Source organism: Vicugna pacos, chromosome 18 (genome assembly GCF_048564905.1).
Source record: "Vicugna pacos chromosome 18, VicPac4, whole genome shotgun sequence".
NCBI classification, from domain to species: Eukaryota; Metazoa; Chordata; class Mammalia; order Artiodactyla; family Camelidae; genus Vicugna; species Vicugna pacos.
Genome location: NC_133004.1, coordinates 6,173,788 through 6,196,568, shown reverse-complemented (window position 1 = coordinate 6,196,568; position 22,781 = coordinate 6,173,788). Strand labels below are relative to the sequence as shown.

General features: G+C 40.5%; 1 protein-coding gene across 15 annotated transcripts in view; it reads right to left on the bottom strand.

Moving 5' to 3' along the window:
* Positions 1-365: 365 nt before the first annotated feature.
* Positions 366-22,781, bottom strand: part of LOC140686883 (uncharacterized) — a 37,491-nt gene continuing 15,075 nt past the window's right edge. For 5 of the 15 annotated variants that reach the window (XR_012060870.1, XR_012060869.1, XR_012060867.1 and 2 more), the window contains 4 exons: positions 13,246-13,304; positions 12,896-13,048; positions 12,236-12,359; positions 11,713-11,975 (listed from right to left, as the gene is read on the bottom strand). Coding sequence is in view for 1 of the 15 variants with exons in the window: in XM_072942048.1 (XP_072798149.1) it covers positions 12,342-12,359; positions 13,246-13,304; positions 15,116-15,142 (104 nt within the window). In the remaining 14 variants the exon portion in view is untranslated. Of the gene's footprint in view, positions 394-1,737; positions 1,848-6,947; positions 7,069-7,346; positions 7,445-7,602; positions 7,663-11,708; positions 11,976-12,235; positions 12,360-12,895; positions 13,049-13,245; positions 13,305-15,115; positions 15,143-22,781 lie in introns of those variants that run through there. The other 10 variants (XR_012060875.1, XR_012060871.1, XR_012060876.1 and 7 more) reach the window with 6 other exon arrangements.

The following is a 22,781-nucleotide window of genomic DNA, read 5'->3' as shown; positions in this document are numbered from 1 at the left end:
AGGTTGCAAAGATGGTAAGAGTAAACATGATTCTCCAACCCCCCCAAAAAATTTTTGAAACAACCAAAAATTCTGAATTTTAAAAGTAAAAGAGTATCATATAGAGAAATGAAATAAATAATGCTCTTCATCAGGGTTTCAAGATCTCACTCCAGAGTTTTTAGCAGGCCATACTGAATCCTAGCACAGAAAAATCAAATGGACTTGTAGTGAGAAAGTTCCAGGAAAACTGCAGTAATTCCTCCACTTGTGTAAGGACATACACTCACCTGCTGAAGGTGAATGTAAACCGCATTCTGGATGAATTCGAAAGCTTCCAGGCTCCGCTTCTGGATGCCAAGGACATGGACAGCTTGGAAGCATGCTTCTAACTCAGTCACCGGCATTTTTACACTGCAGGGGAAACGGAGGCACCCAGTCAAGAGCAGAGATGTTCCTGTCGTGTCTCACAGGCCGTGCCTCGGGGATTCAGTGCCCTGCAGCAGCCCGGCCCCAGGCAAGGACCAGCAGCGTTTTCCACCCAAGCAGGAGGGGCACTGTGCTTGAGAAAGCCCATCTCCGATGGGGGCAAGAGGGGCTGGTGGGGTTCAGTGAACCTATAAATGCCCACAGAAATATGCCTGCATTCATTCAAGTGATGCAAACAACTGTAGCAGGCTATTTAACAAAATTTCAATTGTCAGTGGAAATTTTGCCATTCCTTTCCGCTTGTCCCCTGCACTCTGAGACAGGCTTAGGCTCTCTTACACCTGCAGCTCTGTGCAATAGTTGTGAAGTCATTTTACTTTACAGATACCACGGTTCTGCCCAGGGTGATATCCAGCCCAGAGAGGTGGCCCAGGCCAATTTAAAGCTATGTGGCTTGCGTGCAGGGACAATTACAGGAGCTGGTTCCGGAGCCAGGCCCCTCCCCACCTCTGCTCCCCTCTCTCCCGAGGCCCCGCTGCCAAGCACTCAGGCTCCGTGATCTTAAGTCCTACTCTTCTACTCTACTCCAAACCCTTTTCCTTTTCTTTTTTTTTCCCTAATTATTCCCAGCTGGAGTGATTTTTCAATCTCAATATCTGAAAAAATTCCTGCAGCCGAAAAAGAGGTCTCCAGAGGTCAATGCCCATATGCTGGTTCCTGAAGAGAGCCCCTGGCTACGGGGACCCTCACCAACACTCACGGGGCATCAGAGATGTTGCAGGGTCGGCCACCCCCTACAAGAGTTTGCTGTCACCCCAATGCCTGCACAGCATCCCTGCTCACAAAATATAGTTGGTACACTTATCGGTTATTAAGAAGCAAAAATACAAAATTGCTCATATTTCTTACTAATATTATCTATGAAGCTGGAAACGGAATTGTAATAAATTGTAACAGTTTTTACCCTATGTTAAATCTGTTCCTTTGAGTTTAAACCTGTGCCCTGTTTCCTAGGCTCAGACTTGGTAGCTCTGCACCATTTGAAAAAGAAAGTTGCCTTTAGCCTGAAATCTGCAGGAAAGCCTATTCTCCTGGCCCTGATCTTTAAAAATGTTAGCTCATCTGCACTTCTGTAGAGATGGCAAGTTGCATAATAGAGAATAGCCTTTGTTTTTTTGGAGGTTTTACAGGGGTACCATGATTTGATCCACATGGACAGCTGCAAGAACAGCGGATTCAAAGGACAAACAATTCATAAAGCAAGAAGTATGCAACAACCAACCACAACCCCCCCCCCCTTTTTAGTATAAAAGGAGACTGAATTCTTACTTGGGGAAGATAGTTCTCCAGGACATCAGTCTGCCGTCTTCTGGGTCTGCCAGCATTGCAAGTGAAGTCACTATTCCTTGCTCCAACACCTCATCTCCCGGTTTATTGGCCTGTCATGCGGCGAGCAGAACGAGTTTGGACTCGGTAACAAAATGACTGCATTGGAGGTAGTATGTCTCCAATGTTTCCTCGTTTCCAATATGTAACATGCACATCATTTATGATCTAGTGCAAATAATTCATCAAAGACAACCACAAAAAGAAACTATACTCACCTAGCTATCAACACTGAAGTCACAACCTGTCAATTTTATATGATGTTGAACAACACAATGGAAAAACCTAACATAGGGAGTTGATTCCACGGAAATAAAATTATTTCTACTCCTTCAATACTTTTTCTTTTCTTTTCTATTTTATTTTGTTTTGCTTATTGAAAGGAAAATAAAAGTCAAGTCATTTTATTTCACGTATTTTTGTTATAGCTACATTCTTTAAATACTACAAAGAGATTTAAACTGCAAAATATTGTTCATATATTAGTATAAAGATATATACACAATCAATGGGGATTAGGAAAGGAATGGACATTTACTAAAAACCCACTGCAATCTTGTCTTTTACAAGCATATCCTGGAATATAAGCTGTATGATCCAGGGGGCCCCATCCCCATTCTCACTGTTGAGTCCCTTAGCAATCAACTACTAAGGCACCAGCATAGAACCATGTGATCAGTATTTGAGGAATAAATTAGGGAATTAGCACATTCAATTCTAAAACAAAAACCCTAAAATAAATACTGAACTTATTTACAGATAAAGAAAATTGGAACCAAAAAAGTAGTTATTTCCCCAAGGTCACAAAGCTAATAACTGGTAAAGACAAGATTTTAACTCATCTGCCTGATTCTAAAAACTAAGTTGGAAATCCCATTCGACTGGGGAGGGTCCAGCAGCAGAGCCTATCACCCTATCTTTGTTCAGATCTAGCCTTAGACAGCCTGAGACAGCACCCCATTCCTATGGAACTCGAGGGCAAATGATAACAATAAGGATTTTATATCCAGTAGTTTGTTAGGTCTCATTTATATAAAGTGTCAGCAGGTCAGCAGAAAAACTCTGGAAAATATGAGTGGGTCCAGAGCTTTCTGCTGATTAGTAACTCAGTCTCTCAGGACATAGTGACCTTCCCATGAGAGGCCTCATGGACATAAACTAAAGGCAGCTGAGCAATGAAAACTAACAAGAACCTGGAACTCAAGCAAGAAGGTTCCCTGCCATCCCCCACCCAGTTGCCTCTTCACCCGCATGGACACGATGGCAGGAGACCCAGATTCTTGTCCAAGTTACATCATCATGGATTCCCATCCATAATAATGTATGACTCTATGCCACCTTATGTCCATTAAAACTCAAATATGATAACACCAATATCTCAGCAGAATATCTATGTCTCCACTTCCTGTCTTCTAATAGGAGAATATTTTTATGGACAAAAAGCAGAAATCCAATTTAAAAAACCATGCACGAAGCCAGGTGAAATTCTGCTTAAGAGACTGCTCTCACGCTGAGTAAATGAAAACTCAGAAAAAGTGGCCCTTCTCCCTCAGTAAATGGGAGGTAGCCTGATGTGTGTGTGTGTGTGTGTGCACGTGTGTGTGTGTGTAAATCAAATACAATGAATTCTGGGATGTGTACAGTTTTTTTAAGTCACTGTCATTTCATGGGAATGAGCCAACATTTAAATAATTTGAATCTAGTGTTCTGAGAGAGTCTCGGGCTCTTGGTGGAGGAGGTGAAAGGGGAGAGTGAAGGAGGAAAGAGGTACATGAAGCAAAGAAGTAAGAATACTGCCAGGGAAAGGCAAGACGTTAGTTTTGTTCTTCCTTGCACCACATACAAATTAGGGACTCGCTTTCTGCTGATGACTTATCGAGCACTGAGTTGCAGGAGAAGAGGGGACAGCTCATTGCTCACTGAGCTTGTGACTGTACGTGGCATCTTATAGACACAAATCATTTACCCTGATCAAACACTCTAGCAGCAGGCTGTAATTCTTCTGTTTTGAGAGACAACAAAGCAGGAGTTCAAACAGGATGCATAACTTGACAAAAGTCAGAGGTCCAGTAAACTAAAGAGGATTAATTCAAACTCAGATCTGAATGCAGAGTCTGATCTTCCCACTCCCAGGACTGGAAAATCCTTAACACAGGCTCCCCAGCTCCCCTGCATTGTTCCTGGCACCAAGCATTTGCCATGGCAATGGTCACCATTTCTCACAGACACAGCGCTCTGTGCAGCAAATGACCTTGATCAGACCTTGATCATCTACCTGCCACGCCCACCAGGCTTCACCATACAGGCAGGAAAGCTGGCTTTCAAGTGCATACAAAGCCATTCCTTGTCTAACCTGGGCTCTTCTGTGGTTTCTCCAGCCTAAAGGCAGCCATGAAACTGCTCACAGTTTGTACATGAGCCACACTACCTCTCTCCATCTGTCTCCCCACCTATACTACTTAGCTATGAACATTTTGAGAATCTTCGACACAAATTTTTAAAAACAAAAAAGAAAGGATTCTGGAACAACTACTTAATACTTACAATTTTAAATGACAAATTACAAAGTGAGTATTTACAAACCGAATCTTCCTTTCTAAATTTCAGTTTTAAGCGTTTAAAAATATAATAGCAAAAAATTTTCACTTACAAAATTGACAAAAACATAAACAATAATCTGGAATAAGTTAAAAAATAATGCCCATGTTCTAAATGGAGAAACTTCAGGGCTGTACTGAGGGGTAAAGTAAGAGGTGAGAATGTAGAGACATCAACAAATTGCATGGAGGAAAGCAGTTTTGTAAAGATGTAAGTTCCCATCAGAATAATTCAAAACTTACTGAAAACTCCCATGACAACTCCAATCTGATTTTTTTTTAACTTGAACAAAATATTTTGGAATTCTTCAGGAATAATAAAATCATAATACTAGACAAGAAAATTTGGGATGGAAGAAAAGAATGAAAAAAAATTCAGACTGCCAATTATTAAATAAATTTTTACAATATGTAAGTTATGGTGCTGGAGTAAGAAAGGCAGATTGACAGAAGGGAACCATGAGCTCAAAAAGAGACTCTAGTGTACATAAGTATTTTGTAAAGGTGGGATTTCAAATCAAAGAGAAAAGTATGACTTCAGTAATTGTCCTGAGACAATCAGACAATCACCTAGAAAGAATAAATACTATTCCTCTCATAAGGACCACAAGATAATTTACAGACAGTGATGTAAATATAAAAAGTACTAATAACAGCAAATACAACACTTTGTTCTTATTAACTCAACTTACCCTTACATTAACAAGTACTATTATCATCTCCATCTTAGAGATTAAAAAAAAATCCTACAGAGGAGATTTATTCCAGTATAAGAAATTATTTTTAAGAATAATTTCAAAGATAAAACACATAAGGAATACATTTATTATCATAAGAATATTTTGAGACACTACCAAAATTAAAATCCTCCTAAACAAAATGAAAGGCAAGAAATGACAAGAAAAAGCTCTGTGATACATGTTGTTGAAGACAAGAAGTTAATGTTCATAACATACAAAGAGCTGTCACAAAGCAACAAGAAGCTCCCCCACTTAAATGTGTGCAAAGGATAAAAGGAATCATTCATTTTAAAAAAGTCAAATGGCTAATGAGTGAAAAATGCTCAATACCTCACTGGTCATCAAATGCAAACTAAAACAATGAAAAAGCACTTTTGCTCATCATGTTGGCAAATATTTTTAAAAGATATTCTATCTAGTGTCCATCTGTGGGAGAAGAAACCATGAGCGACATTTTCAGAGGACGACGTGTCAATGGATATGTAAACTCTGAAAAACGTACGTACACACTGACTCAACACCACTTCTACGAATCGTTTCCTCTAGGAAAAAACAAATTTAGTCCAAAAAGATGTACCCATCAGGGCATTTACACAGCACTGTTTACAATGGTGGGAAGAAAAACTGAAGTGAAATCATATCCAGCAATAGAGAATTGGTTACATAAGTAATTGTGCATCTTTTCATTCCCCTATGGAAGGAATTTCTAGAGTTACTTGAATGGAGTCTGTGATGAATGTAAATGTCACATCCAGGGACTAAATTTCCAGAAGCCTTAACTAAAGGAATACTCATAAAAGATCACAGGAATGTCTGTACAAGAAGGATGCCAGTCAAATATCCTTTCTGACAGTGGAAAATGGAGAAAACTTAACTGTCCACCATCAAGACAATGATGCGTTAAATCACGACGAGCTGCGAGCAATGAGGGAGCCGGCGTTTCGCCGTGGTCCAGGGCCTTGTCCACAGCATTCTCTCACCAAAGGTGTGCGTGGGAAAGAGACCACACCCGCAAATCAGGAGACCCCTCCACTCTATCTGAAAGGACCGTGTGAGTCTGGAGTGGGAGGACGTCTATGATATACACCTGAGTGATTAAAGCAAGCTGCAGAAAAACATATAGTATGGTCTCATTTTTAAATAAAGCATATATACACACACGTATACATGGAATTCTCATATGTGTGTATATATGTATGTCATAGGCATAAAGGTCATGAAACATATATATCAAATTTTCAACAGTTTTTACTCTTCGGAAATAAGGGGAAGGGAGGTAGGGCCTTCCTCTACCACCACAGTTCTCTTTTCAGTATTTCAGTTAAGTATACTTGGAATTTAAAAGTTTATTTAAGTCCGAAGTAAAATGGACAATGCCTCCACAAGACAGAATGCTATACTGGTCATCAAAAATCATGCCAGAGGAGATAGAATATTGTAGAAAAACATATAAAAAGCCGAGTGGAAAATGGAGGTGTCCACACAGTAAACAGTCACAGAGTGCTCTCTGGTTTTTTATGACAGAGGTGATCCACACTGAAGAAAATATACGTTAACGTGTTAATTATTATCTTTGAATAGCGGGACAAGGATAGCCTTTTTTGCCCTCTTTTTCAGAGTTATTATTTTAAATGCACATTCTTTTTCATCTGAAAAAAAGCATTTTTAGGTGTGTAGTACTATGCATTGGAGAATAATACAAGAATACTTAGAGAAACAAGTAACTAGGAGACAAAGCAGCAGCATCACACAATGTAGGACGGGCGATCCTGATTAACACCACGAAGTTACATAAGGACCCACAAAGTGAGAGCACCTGCTGTAACAGGGCGTGGCCCCCTTCCATTTGTCAGCAGTGTCTTCAGGGCTGAGGCAGTTCTGAGCACGGCCAGTGTCAGTGCTGGTGTCTTGATTGATGCTACTGGGGGTGAGGGCACCTGCAAGCCGAGAGGAAGAACAGAAATCATCCTCTGCCTTTTCTGTCTTGTTTCTTTGTTACTTTAAAAGAGAGCCATATATAAGATAAACCGTGTATCTCCCCAAATGAAATTTCAGTAATGAAACCGTTTTTAAAGACTTCACAGCTTATATTCTGCCTATAACTGTCTTTTCAACAAAGATCATATTTATTAAATGTTAATTAACTCAGTTAATTAACTCCCTGTTGAAACATTCTAGTAAAGAACATGAAATGCAGTATGTAAAAGAACCACACCTGCAGTGACTAGCTCAGCTGTCTTGACGGCAGTGCAGTCAGCCCCCACCATCCCATGGCCCTGAGCTCCTGATGCTGGTAAGAGATTACGCTGCCGCCTCAGATGGAGAGAAACGGTGAAAGCATTTCTTGAACCCTACAGCACTGACAAAACATAACTGACAAATCCCAGGCCCCTTTGAGGCTCTCATTTTCTGTTTCTGGCCAACCCCCATCAATGAGCAGAACCACCCAATCCCCGAGCCATGGGACTCACGTGGGAAGCAGTTTTGGAGAAATTTCCAGGTATAGAATGTAACCAACTATACATAGAACTCTGAAAAAAGAAAAGATGCCATACTCTGATTTTGGAAGACACTCAAAATATTCTCCTAAGCCTTAGTAGCTGGAAAGGCTGGGCTTCTCCTAAGTCACTTATTTATTTCACAGCCAGTAAGCATCTCCCTCAAATCCTGCTTCCCTGTGTCTGCTGGGAGCTTGAAGCACACTGCTGCTGTCGATCTTATAAGTCACATGGCAGAGGCATGTGTCTCACGCCTGCAACCCTCACACAGGCTCGCCTCCTAGCCTCACTGTCTGAACTGGGCCCCATTTTCTCACCTGTTTATTTGGTATCTGTTCTTCTGTAAGCTACCTGAAATGCGTTTTGGAACATGTCAGAAGAAGCAGTGGGTTGAGAAATGGACAGATTGAGAGGTGAGAGATGGGCAGACAGAGAGAGAGACTCCAAGAAAAGGGGAGCAAATAAAATTTCCTATGCAAAACCCTCTTCTAATCAGGGAAGGAAACCACCACGGAAAAGTGTGAAGAGGCAGGTAGCTTAGGACTGTTTCCTGGATTCCATGAAAAGTAACACCAAGAGATGAGAGGGTAGAACTTTAAATAGTAAAAGAAAAAAAGCACGCATGCTTGAAAAATATATCTACAATATGTACTTTCTAAAGAATAGACTGAAATCAGCAGGACCCAATAACACTATACTTGGGTATTTACAGAAGTGAGAATCCCATCTCCAAACCACAAGGCATCCCTTCAGAGCACTGACAGTCTACATGGGGCGGTCATAAAGCCATCACCGCAAAAGCTATGCTACCCTGCACTTACGAGGAATGAGCAGCTGTGCTCAGGCTGCCCACGTGCGTCATTTACACCCCACAGCACCTCTACGGGGGGGACGCCTAGCGAGCCCCGTCTCTGCAGGACAGAAAACCAGTTCTGGAGAGGCTAAGCCGACTTACCAGTTCTCCATCTCACAGGACTGGTCTCTCCAGAGCAGGACACGAACTCGGACCCACGATTGTAACCATGGTACTACAGTGCTTTGTGTGCTGTTTGTGTGTATAATACATTTGTTTCTATCATGAAAGGTTATTTAATAAATGATCGGTTGTCTTGTCTGTCTCATTAGCTCACAATCAATCTTTATACTGTTGAATTGTACTCTTTTCCCCTGAAGAAAGGAACGGAAACAGCGGGGGTCAGAAAGAGGTGGGGCTCCATTCTTTATCTGGGATCTCATCTCATTGAAGTCCCCAAACAGGGAAAAGGAGCAAATGTTCTCTTTATCTTTTAAAGAGAGGGCTCCAGTGATGGTGACTTATTCAATTACAAAATCAAGGCTGGGGAAAGGGCACATGCAGCAACTAGAGCAGTATCAGCTGTAGGAAGGTCAAAAGTGCTCACGGGAGGGCTCAGGGGGCAGCCTCATTTAATTTCAATCAATAAAACAATAACAAACTCTAAAAATACTGGCCTACAATGGATTAGCTCTTTCTTGACATCTAGCAATTTTCCACAGCCCACATGTAACATTATCGGGAACCAGTGAAAGGAAGAGTCCACAGACAAGGAAAATCAATGCCACAGGCAGGCTGAAACCCAGGCTGGAGTTTAGGAAGAGAAAGGGCATAGTTAAGAACTGGGGAAAGGCTGGGGAAAAAAATCATCACAAGGACTCTCAAGCATCATCCAACAATCATATAATCATTCATTCAAGAGAGAGTTACTGAGGTCGTATTCTGTGCAAGATTGTACAGCGGGTGAAGCAAGAGCGCAGCGTCCATGGTGGCAGCAAGTTGCGGGGCTCAAATACACTTCTGATCCCAGTACCTTGCACACTTGTCCTCAATATAAAGGCAAAGATAATTAAAGTAAAATAATACTCTGTAAACTCAAAGCATTGTTGAAAAAAAAAGTTAAAGAAGACCTAAATACCAGGACAGACACTCCACACACATTCCCCTATCAAAAGAAAGTGCTCTTGGAATGGCAGTGCTCCACAGAGCGATCCGTATATTCAACGTGGTCTCGATCACAATCCCAGCGGGCTCCTCTGCAGAAACTGACTATCTGCTGCTACAATTCATATGGGAATTCGAGGATCTCAGTAACCTATACGTACTTGAAAAAGAAAAATTTGAGAGGACTTATAATTCTCAATTTCAAACCTTACAACTGTATCTCCAGGTGAGATTAGAGGCCATTGTGAAGTTATTACTGTGTTAATCCTTATTTACTAAATTCTCTACAATGAATATTACTGTTACAATAAGAAAAATAAAAAGTAAGTTATCCTTTAAAACATGCATACCAATTCATTCATTGGGAAAAATTATTCTATCAATTAAGAGATAAATATCTATTGAAAAAGGACAACTTAAAAACAAGAGTGCATTTGCATTTTTCATAAATTGAAAACTGAAAAGCACAAAGACGTCAAGTTTCTAGGGAGACCAATGCAACATATTAATAGTTATTTTCAGAAATTCTAATTTAACAATGAAAACTCTGGAAAGGGAAAATCGTGACTGAGAGCCAACTGCAAACGCATGGAGAGCAAAGGCCTAGAAATCACAGTTCCTTTAACTCTGCTCCTAACACAATAGGAGAGGAAATTCCTCACTGAGGGGACAGTGGAATCCCATGCATAAGACAGGATACACAGTACAAACTGCACTAGAATTGGGGGTGATTTTTTTAGAAGAATTCTAAAGTTACAAAATTGCTGAAAAACTATTAAAACACTGACAGAAAGATTAAAACACACAGTCATATATATTATATAGAAACATATGTAGTATGCTCCCATGTTGCATTTAAATACAAATATATTTGTTCATTTATGGGCACTTATGACTTTATCCCTGGTAGAATATTTCAACTAAAACAAATAATCAATATAACACTCCTTTGTCAAATCTACTTGATAAGTTACTCTGCTATGTAAACATAATGTGTCTAAGATAGATCTAAAATTAGTGAAAAAGAGCTTTGTATGGCTTCTTGAACTATTCTCAAAATTCAAAGCTTAATTTTAAAACAGATCTGAACAGTAATTCTATATTACCTTTTCCGTCGTGAAATGAACAACACAGTCTGTTGTCAAATTTCTGTCCTTACAATGATTCACGAGCACCGTATCCTCACAAAACTGCTGGACAGCAAGGCACTATCCAGACACTGTGACCCAACAAATGAAACACAATGAAGACAGTGACCCTATTTTGGAGGGCTTATAGTCTGTGTCAACACCAGGGTTTTATTTGATTGGTTTGATTGGTTGGCAAAATAAAATCAATCAAGTACTTTCTTCTTTGAGCATTCTATAAGTCATGACTCTGCTGTTAGTGTCATGAGCAGGAAAGACTTAAGCATGACTTGATTAGATCAACTAGCAACAATCATCACTGGAGAGTGAGTAATAAAGAAGTTAACTGATAGCAATGCTTCTCCCTACATGAGACCTAAAATAAATCGACACTGATATCCGAAAAGAAAATGAGAATTTGAGGTCCCCAATAAGAAAAAAATCTAACAAGAAATCAAAAAAGTAAAGATTTTTTCATTAACGTTTCCTGGAAAGATTGGAGCATGGTGGTGTTGAGCTCAGATGCTAGGGAAAAACATGAGGGTCTGAATTCCCACAGCACTGGGTAGCTTTGACACTAATATGTCAGTCAAATTCTCTGCACCTCAGTCTCCGATGCATAGACTGGGGACAACAACCGCACCCATCTCCTAGAACGGTCCTAAGAATTAAGTTATTTTATATATACAAGTTTTAATAAAATACATCAGATATTAAATATTACCCCAAAAGCACAAGGAAAAATGAAAACAGAGATAAATTGGAGTTCATTAAACTTTAAAACTTTGCTTCAAAAAACACCATCCAGAAAGTGAAAAAACAACACTCAGGAGAAAATTTTTTCAAATCATTTATCTGATAAGGAATTTGTGTATCAAAAAAAAAAAAATTCCACAGCTCAACAATAAAAAGGCAACTCAATTAAAAAATGAAAAAAGAATCTGAAAAGATATTTTTCAAGGAAAATATACAAATGGCCAATAAGCACAATGAAACGGTGTTCTATAACATTAGCTCTAAAGGAAATCAAGTCAAAACAACTAGGAGAAACCGCTTCACATTCACTACAATAGGTTAAAATCAAAAAAAGATTAACAAGCACTAATGAGGACACAGAGGAAGCGGAGCCCGCAGCCATTGCTGGTGAGGATGTAACACAGCGTGACCACTTTGGAAAACATCCTGGCACGTCCTCAGAGAGTTGAACATTTGGCTTCTGAATGATCCAGCAATTCTGCTTCCTGGGCACACAAGTAAGAGAACTGAAAACAAATGTTAACATAAAAACTCCTACAGGAATATTCACCATTAATTTTCGCCATTAATTTTCAGAGCCAAATAACAGAAACAACCCAAATGTCTATCACGTGATGAATGGGTAAACAAAGGGGCCCAGCCATACAGTGAAATATTATTCAGCAATAGCAAAGCATAGAGTACTGACCCAGGCCACAACGTGGACAAACATTGAAAACGTTACTCAGTGTGAAAGAAGTCAGTCAAAATAGACGGTTCCACTTACATGAAGTGACTCGATTTGCATGAAATGTTCAGCACAGGCAAATCCACAGAGACAGAAGAGTGGCTCCCTGGGGCTTGGGGAGGATGGGGAAGTTGATAATGTCTGCTTATGCATACTGGGTTTCCTGTTGGGGGGAAGAAAATATTCTAAGATTGACTGGGATGCACATTTCTGGGCATAGAGTAAAATCCGCTGTACATTTTAATGGGTGATTTGTATTAAAACTGTTAAGAACAAAAGCACCTCGGATTAGTACCTTCCATAGTAAATGCAAATTGCTAACATTTATTACAGGAAGAAGAAACTGCCCTCAGCATGAAAGCAGGAGATCAGCAAATATTAGTTAACCGAAATTGGACAAGAGCATTTCACTTGAAACTGTTGCTGAGTGTACAAGAAATATTCAGACATGACAAGGAAAATCAGTTTGACATCACGAAGAAGCATTCTGCTTCAAATGCAAATCAAGGATTCGAAAAGCCCAGCTGCTACAAATGACCAGAGAAGAAACCTGGTTCTTAAAACAAGCACCAGAGCCAACAAGGAAATGGTGGTGAGGAAAGCAGGCGGCCTAAAATCTGGAACAGTGTGCTACAAATAATTTCTCCACTGAAAATTCAAAAATAAAATGAAAGTGATGTAATGCTGTGTTGAACTCACGTGAATGGGCTTCCTGCAGTGCTTGACAGTTCTGTAACCCCGAATGACTCAGGAGAATCAGCATGGCTCCTGGGAGTCCCCAAGTAACTGCCCATCAGCACGCTGACCACCATCACATCTGCCAGGGTTGAATTGCAGAGAAGAGAGCAACCTCTGAAAGGCACAGGGAATGTTGACAAGGGAATAAAAGGCTGCGGTCAATCCTGGGACAGAGGCCCTGTGAGCAGAGGCCAGAAGGCTGCAGGTGAACTGGAGTGGCCCTGGGGCAGGAAGGGACCACAGGGGAGCATATCTCAATTATCTCCTCTCTCTCCCTCGGGTAGGAGGGATAAAGCCTGCATCCTTCTCACCTGGAACTGTGGGTTCTGGCTGGCGGAAGTCTTACCGACACGGAATGAATTTCTCAAGACTGCGGAAAAAGGAAAGAAAGCGAGAGGGATTAGGGAGCCAAATCCACGAGTCTCTCAAATGCTCCCATATTTATTGTGTATAATCAAAGTAAAAAGTCAATAACAGTTGTGAGATAGTAGGCAGGAACTTGGGGAAAGAAGGGATGAGACAGAGATTGTAGACTCCACCATGAGTACTAAGGCTTAGTTTACCTTTAGGGAAGTCATGGGCTGAGGGGAACAAGATACATTTTTTAGACATGTTCATTACAAAGCAGACCACCAGACCAGCCTGGTCCCTGTTTTGGGGATAATAGACTATCTAACACCACGCAGGCCTGGCGTTTATAGCTGAGGGCCTGGGTCATTGCTGTGCAATAAGCAGTGTGCTATCTATAACCTCAAATATGCAAGCAAGGCATTGTCTCTGCTTTTTATGGCAAGGAGACAGGAGTGAGGATGCACAGGTGTTTGCTTTAAAGCAGTTAATAAGCACATTTTTTTCTTCTTAAAGTTGACAGGCGGCTGGGATGTGTTACAACTTGTTAACTCAATCATGGGCTCCCACATGGAACCATTATGGAGGACATCCTAGGATGAAAAATCCTGGCTCTGGATCTTTTCCTGCCAGCTTCGGCCACTCCAGCAGGGTCTAGACACATCCCTGAATAACGATCCCACAGAACCACCTAAACTCTTAACTCCTGGTGCTTGAAACTTAATTTTAGCTCTACACAACTTAATGTAGAAAAGTTTCAGAAATAAAAGATATTATATTCTTTTTATATCTCATCATAAGACTGATTTTTCTGATTGCTCTAAGCTGCTTCTACATGGTAAAGCACCTAATTCTGCAGGTGAATTCAGTACTTTCCTTTGGGCATAACTAGACAGTCTGGGCTGTCTGACTTCTATTAGTCAAATACCAATACACTTAATTGATTTCTTTGTTCATCAATTTCAGCCTGGAGGTGAGGGTCTATCACTATTTTCCTCAGCCCACCCTCTACTCTTTTCTCATCAGCATCTCAGGCCTCCTGAAAACAAAACAAAGCATTTGTTTCCCTTCATCTACACTTTCCACAAAGGCAACAGGAATCATCATGCCTAGAGAATGAATTCAACACAAATGTTAAAACAAAAATCTATAAACCTGAAGCAACTCCATCTCCGACTCATGATACACAATGACATGAGAGTAAGTGTGTCAGGTACAAAGCATGCGTGAGCCTGACCACCTCATTTCTATTCTTCAAAGGAAGGAAGGTTTTCGTATTTTTTATTATCATTCTTTGTCATTGTTTCTGATTAAGCCAAAAAAATTTTTATGAAATAATTAAGCACTGCAATAACAGATTTTCGCTGTATCAATTACAGAAGGAATTCAGAGGGGATAGGAAAACCCACCTCTGTAAAAAATGCAAAATTCCTTCCCCTGTTAAGAACACGAATACAAAATGCAACAGAGAATTCAAATTCTTGTGGAGAGGACAAAAGCCACAGAATCAAAGCAAAGTCATTATTATGACTCAATCCAAAATTCACTGGACAAACATGCGCAATGCATTCAAATAATTTTTAAGGCACACTGCAAACCATTCACTTAATTATCTACAGGCTAGAGGAAGAATTTCCCTCTATAACAGACAACATAAATCAATAGGTTGCCCCACCAAACAAGGAACAAACATCAGGTTTTTTGCAGTTCTGATAAATCAGCAAGTTTTAAAGATCAAAATCCAGAAATTTTAAACATTCATTCACACCAGAATGAATCAAGCACTTAAAAAAAATAAATAACCCAAAGAAACTAAACACATTGATCACGTACCTGGATCAATGAGAAATTCTTGTACAGCTGGAAAAAAAGAACAGTCTATAGACTTATACTTGAAAAATAAAACTACTTTTAAAGATAACTGCTAAAACACATTTCATCATTCATGTTGCCTTGAAAAATCTGAGGCACTTGTCTCTGATCAGAAAAGCAATTCTGAGTATTAGTATGTTACAATTCAGTGCCAGTTTGCTTTAGAAGAAAAAAGAAAAGCTACTGTTTCTCATCTTGCACAAAGTTTAAAGAACCTCCCTGCCTCTATCTCCTCCCATTTTCTAAGCTCATGCTCCCCAACCCTTCTGAAACAATTATGAGAACCTCTTATTCCCACCAATATGCCAAATCACAAAAGAGTATCAATTTATTTGTGTAAATATATACCTACACCTTGAACTGGAGGAGAAAGATTTCAGAAGGCTATATGGAACTTATTGCTACATTCCTGAAATCACACACATACACTTTCACAGAGACACAGACATATACAAACTGAATTACTGGGCACTTCACAAGCTAAGGACTTACAACTTCTAGAAGATAACTTTGTAGTTAGTTTAAAATACAAAACGGTCAGCTTTTGAAAGCCTTGAACATTGCAAAATCATCCAAATATCAATGAGATCCAATTAGCCTTCTCTGTAGAATGTAATTCCCCATGATGGCAAAGCAGACCCTAAGAAGTAGTGGATCCAAGACTCGTGTTTTTCACTAGCTATGATCGTTTTAAAACACGTAAACAGATTTAGAAAGGTATGTCCCTATGACATTTATTCTTATTGAGATGGCATATGTATTCAATTGTCTATGCAGAAAATAGGACCCATGATGGTGTTTAAGAAATATTTTGTGTATTGAAATATTTATTTTTAAGTGCAGACAAGGAGGGTGGGTATTACTCCATTGTAGAGCACCTGTTGTGCACGCACATGTTCCTGGCTTCAATCCCCTGTACCTTCATGAAAATAAATAAATACAAGTGCTTACTTAAAAATAAGAATAAATTTATATAAAAAAATAAATGCAGACTAAAAACCACTGCAATCTAGGAGCCACAATTATAATAAAAATCATGTGTTTCTATCAAATATTGACTATACGCCAATCACAGAGACAACCACATATCACACCTGACAACCATCACGTGTGATTCTCAGCAATCCTACTAAGTAGACACGGATGAGAAACCCGGCTCTGCGGATGAGGAGACGGAGCTCGGAGGAGCCGGGGACACTGACCGTCCTGCTCCCCGTGACACCGCGTCAGCCCAGGGCAAGCGCTGACAGAGCTGCACTGAGGGGACACCCAGCTGCATGGAACCATGGGGGATTGGGGAGACCTAGAAAATACTCAAAAGTGTTCAATGAAAAACCAGCTCAAATATTTTACTCTGTGCACCATCCTCTAAAAACAAAACATGTCTGGGACCTTTTTGATGCCTCCGTGTCCTTTCTGCCATCATCAGTTACGTGCCCTCTCAGTGCGACCAGTCATGAACTGGACCCCATACGAAGTGCACTCAGATGGAAGAGCTTTAAAAGCTGTTTTATGAAGTTTGTAAGACTCTGTCTATTCCTCACACAGGCGGTCATCCAGCACTACTCACCGGTGTGGATGTACCACCTGAAATCACACCTTTCTGCTTTTTAAAATCCCTTCATGTAATACAGACTTTTAAACAGCAAAGAAGCAGCTCAACCACAGACAGTGGACATCTTCTCACCAAACGGACTCAAACAGCCCATCGGACTACCTGGAAGCCCTTTTCTTCTATTAAACCCACTTCCAGGTACTTCATCTGATTGGTGGACTCGGCCTCTGAATGGCCTACTCAGAGAGATCCCATCCTCACATCCGGGGGTGGGAGAGGACCCTGCTGCTGGGAGAAATCAGTGAGGAAGGTGGACATCCTCCAGCCATTTCTGCACGGGTAGAAATGCCACATGCTCAGAAATTATACCGTCAGCACCCCTCGGCTCCCATGGACTGGTTTCACATTAAGCAAACTTATGACACACTGATGCAAGAAAACCAGAAATTCAATTTATTAATGTAACAGGAGATGTGAAACTACAAACCAGATTGAAATATCAGAGTTCAACCATGAGTACAGAGTCTCCTCCACGGCCCAATCTCGGGCAGGCAGTCACATGGCAAGCGTGGACAGAAGCAGAGCAGGAAGGGTTTCTAGATTAACTCAATGGACTAAATTTCTGTTATAAGAACAGATCTACTGCCTGGAAAACAATTAATGCCAATCACGGGGCACACTCCATGGACAGTGGCTGAAACACGACTGTGAGTACCTGTATAACTCCACTTTCCCTGTCCTTTCTGGTCTAACTGATGCAGAGGTACAGAGATCCAGGGATGCAGATACCTGTAAACACCCAAAGCCCATCCCTGGGAGCCTGGAAACCAGATAGCCACGATTTAAATCCCAGCTCTGCCACTTACTAGCTCTGTTACCTTGGCCAAATTACTTACCCTCTGTGTGCCTCAATTTCCACACTGTAAACCTGGGATAACAATCAAATCTTTCTTACTCACTTGTTGTGAAAATTGGAGGATTCATTTCTGTAAAACTCTCAGAAAAGAATGTAGCACATTTTTGGTGCCCAACAAATTTCAATTTAATAAGAAAGTGATTTACAAGTCTCCCATCTAATCATCTTCTGTGTTTCATGACTATTCTGAGTCCCAAAGGAAATCCTTATTTCCCCTCTTATAAACTCTTGAGGAGCACCCTTCTGTTTCAAGCCACCACCTGTTTAATCTGAGGGGGGATTCCCTCCTCCCCACTCCTCTGGTCCATGGGAGACTGCTTCTCCCTTCACACCCCTGACCACTGGCCCACGGCTAGCCCTCCTCACACTAACAGATTGAGGTGTGAGTCCGGGGAGACAAGCAGGTCATATGAAAGCTTTCCTTCCCCTCCAGTGTTGGCCACCCTTAGGAAGCAGCCGGGATGCTCAGTTCCATGGCAAGACAGTCCTGTGCATTATGGGTCAGAATCTCTCAAGGGAATGCTCGCTGTGGCCCAGAGTTACCTGGGACTGCGTAAGTCTCTAATTCTGGGACATAGTGTCATGACACTCACTCTCCCACAGCCCTGAATTTCATGGAGAACGTGGCTTCATCAGTAATAAAGGAGACATTTATCGCCTGCCTGTTCTTCTTTGTCATCTCTCAGTTGGCTGCTGGACACAACATGTGTATAAGTATTGGGTCCCCTTAAGCCCCAACATATATGAAGTAACAAAAATTCTGTGGCTTAACATTGGTTCAGGGCGACTGTCTAACTGTCCTGACTCTGCTGATGCTAAATTATGTGTATAGGAACTATGGAACCTCCTCAAATATCTTTCATCATAAAACCAGCTTTTCTTATTTTCCTGTTTCTCAGTAATTGCCAAAGACTATCAAATGATGGCTTCACACCAAACAGCAGTTAAGATTATGAGCCCTCTTGTCATACACACTGTGCTAAACACTTTACATAATTTCTAATTCTCACAATTCTACAAAGCAGAAATGAGTGTCCCCATCTCACAGATGAGGGAAAAACTCAGAAAGAACTGTCTCAGGATCACGTAGCTCAGTGGCAGCGCGTGCACGCAAACCCAAGTCAAAACACCACACCCCTTTGTATATGTACCAAATCTCCTACCACCCATTGACACACAGCGGTGGGGATAATACTTAGGGAACTCAGTACACTTTTCAGCTTTAAGGTGCTCCAGAGGCCGCTTCTAGCTCTTTTATAAAATCCCGGCTCACTGGTTTCTAACACTGCAAGAAAAGTCCGATGTTGCAACTGTTTGCACAGGAAGTCTGAAATGTTCACAGCGAGATGGTAGAATAAAACTAAGACATAAGCAGAATAATAGTTCCAGGTAGTCAGACATAATGGACATTGTGCTACCCTGAAGCACTAAGCAAAGGAATCAAAAAAAAAAAAAAAACGTTGTTTAAGACTTCCTTTACAAACAGGAAATTTAAGACTGTAAGAAGGTGTAACAGCGCCACCTATGGCTTAAAAGGCCTTCCTGGTTGCCTGGAAAGGTGCAACACAAAAATTGCCTGTGGATCAGAAACAAGAATCAGATAACTAAAAGCTTATGTAGCACATACTGCTCTCCTAGTCCTCATGTCTTGCACTGTAGCAAAAACCAACAGACCTGTACTAGGCCTATATTCATAAAAGTCATGTCTGTATTTTTCCAACAGGAGGTAATCTAAGTATCTTGCAAAATACTTCTCAAAGAGCCAGGAAATCATAGAAGTGTATTGAAATACAAAAACATTTATTTACATATTAAAACAGCATGAGCTTTTTTCTATTAAAAAAGCTGACATGTCAAATCAATGTTTTGATATTTTAAAACCTATTAAGAGTGCAGAAAAATAAATCAAAATTTTCTTTAATCACAAAAGAGAGAAGCTTATTCCCTGAAAATGATCAATGTGGATTTTTCTAAACTTAATGCTTCTGGTCAGAGTCCTACGAATTTAAATGTCTGAGTGTATAGTTACACGGCAGCATGAACACTGAGTTGTAACAATACACATTCTGTGTAAATAATCTTCAAGGTCGTCTGCTTAAGTCAATTTAACTAGTCCCTGTCTCAATAGAATGATACAGATTTCATTAAAACTTCATACTGCACGCACACACACACACAAAACCCTGAATCCTTGTTACTTTAAGCCATATTCATATATATCCATATTGAATATGCATCAGAAACAAGCCACCCTCTTTAGTATTCACAGTTGATCCTTCTAAACTATCTGTCATTGTGACAGCACATTTTTACTAAGCAGCTCTTGGATGCTTTGTATACAAGGCGTCTACCTCTCACAGTCAGACATGGTAAACGGCATCACTCAAATTTCACAAATGAGGAAATATACTTAAGCCATGGAAACAACGTACATATTTATCATCAGGAAAGAAAAGAGTAAAGATTTTACTTTCAATACGCACTGACAAACTTTTCCTCCATACTAAGACTACATACATAAAACAAATTCAGTCATTGTAAATTATTCTGTCAATAAGCACCACTAGAGAAAAACAAGCAACATCATTAGCAATGATTGGACTTTCAAAGCCCACTCCTATTTTGCACTATAATCATTTTTAATGTTTTGTTTTTAGTGCTTACATAGCACTAATATAAAGAAAACATAAACTATTTAAGTCATTACCTGAGAATGCAACATTTGTGAAAATGTACAATTTTAATTTATGCCACTCTGTCTCACATTCTCACTGGTGTCTCTCCTTTGAAGGCCTCATCAGGCTGAGATCGCCAAAATCGGTCATTTATGGACTCACAGGAGTTCGGGAAACCACTCAACGGGAGGCTGATCAGAGGAGAAATTGAGAATGCATCCTGTGCAGCCTGGGTTCCAGCACCGAGCTAGGCACCGCCAGCTGCGTTTGATTTGGGACAAGCTGCCCACCTCTCAATCCCTCAGCTGCAAAAAGGAGACATTGATACCTACCGTCAAACACCTGCTTTGAAGTAAAACATGAGAAAAACAGTTTAGCCTTTGGTAGGTGTCCACTCACAGCAAGCTTGGTCATTATGATGATGAGGATTACTTTTAATAAGTTAAGCTAGACCAAAAATTAGAAATCACCATAAAGGAGAAACATTTTAACTCAATAAGCATTTCCTTTTGAATGGATTGATAAAAGTTCTAATGATTTTTTTAATAAACCAAATTTTGTCCATTAATTTTAGATTTACCGGTTTATGGACAAGTCTCCAAAAAGAATTAGAGGCCTCTAACCTCTGAATACTAAGAAAGTAAAGTTTAAAAAAATTATGGGGGAGAGTATACCTCAGTTGAGAGAGTATGTGCTCAGCACGCATGAGGCCCTCAGTTCAGTCCCCAGTAACTCCATTTAAAAACTTTTATTTAAAAAAAAGGAGAATTAAAGGAAAAAGATGGAGGACTACAGAATTTTTTTAGAGAATCCACTCAGATTTAAGATGGGGAAAAAATATCCATTTCTCACAGGAAATCTTGAGAACTATGTCAACCGGATCTGAGTTGTCTAGTCTTTAACATTATTCATGAATTCATATTACCAAGTCTTAAAACTACCTGATAACCCACAGTGGTGATAGTGATCATAAAACCTGCCAATGCGGATCGAACTCCGGCTAGGACTGCTCTGTTCTGACATCTCTGCCCCTGAGGCCTCACCAGGCTGAGAGCACTAAATTTTGTCATTCATGAGCATCTCGTGTAAGTCTTCCATTTGTGCTTCTCAGTCTCCTCTCACCAGCCCCTCTGAGGGAAGCACTGTTATCATCTTCCCCACACGCAGATAAGGTCACTGAGGTACAGAAACTAAACCTGCTCCAGGTCACATCGGCATTAAAGGACGTCTGTATTTCTGCTGTTTTGCGATTGACAAAGGAATCTGAGATATCAATACAAGATAGACTGTTAAATAATCAAGTCTGTCAGCTCTTCACCTCAAAGAGCAGATACTATAAATTCCTGATGTAGGATGAGGCTGCCACCACAAAATGACTCAGCTAGAAATTAATATCCAAGATGAAGCAGCGGATACACATAAATATTCATGACTGTCAACTCCTCTCACGGGTCTTGGCCCTTCACTGCCTGAATGGGGGTGAAATCCCCACCCGTGTCTGGGAGGGTAGCGCGGCTCTTCCAAGTCTCACCCAGGCTTCACAGGCTGTTTCCCCCTACAGACTGTCCTAAGTGATTAAAAAGCTCACAAGATTTTTACACCAGCCAAAACTGAAAGACATTTCTGCATATGGAGCACTTTCTCAAGCTTAAACCATTTTTGCCTACACTCAGCAAGGGGGAAAAAAGAAACATGACTCTGCAAAGTCTCTTAGCCTTACCACTCACAGGAGTTGAATGGTCTCAGCACAAGATGACCCTTCACATTACAGGATGAGAACAAAATAAAGCCGCCCCAACAACCAGCACTCCCAGAGACAGCGCTCAGCAGTCTTCTGCACACTCACGGTTGTGCAGCCCTCACCACCATCTATTTCCAGAACACTTCATCACCCCAATAGAACACCCCTGTCACTAGCAGTCACTCCACAACCCCCCTCCACCCAGCCCCTTGCAACCATCATCTGCTCTCTGCCACTGCATGAGCCAATTCTGGGCATTTCTAAGATCACTGAAATCAATATGTGGCCGTTTGTGTCTGGTTCCTTTCAGTTAACGTGCTGTTATCAAGGCTTTCCCATGTTGAAGTGGTATCAGCATGCCTCTTTTTTTTTGAAAATGTTAAACTTTAATAGAAGGTGGTAAATACTATCAAAAATAGTTAGAGTGGGGTATAAGGGGTGGGGTTTCAAAGGGAAAAGGCCGGGTTAGCAGTCAGGGTGGACTACCCAGAGCAGATGGCTTTTTTCATATTCCCCTTTATTTATTTTTTCTTTTTTATTCACTCTTATGTCTGAATAATATTCCACTAAATGGAGATACTACATTTTGTTCTTTCATTCAGCAGCTATATATGGACGAGGTCCAGAAGAATGAGTGTAAGTGGTGGCTAGCAGGGATGGCATTTAAGCAAAGGGCAAGATGTGCTTTCAAAAAAAAAGTGAACAATCAGAGGCACAAGGAAATTCAGCGCGTTTCTGAG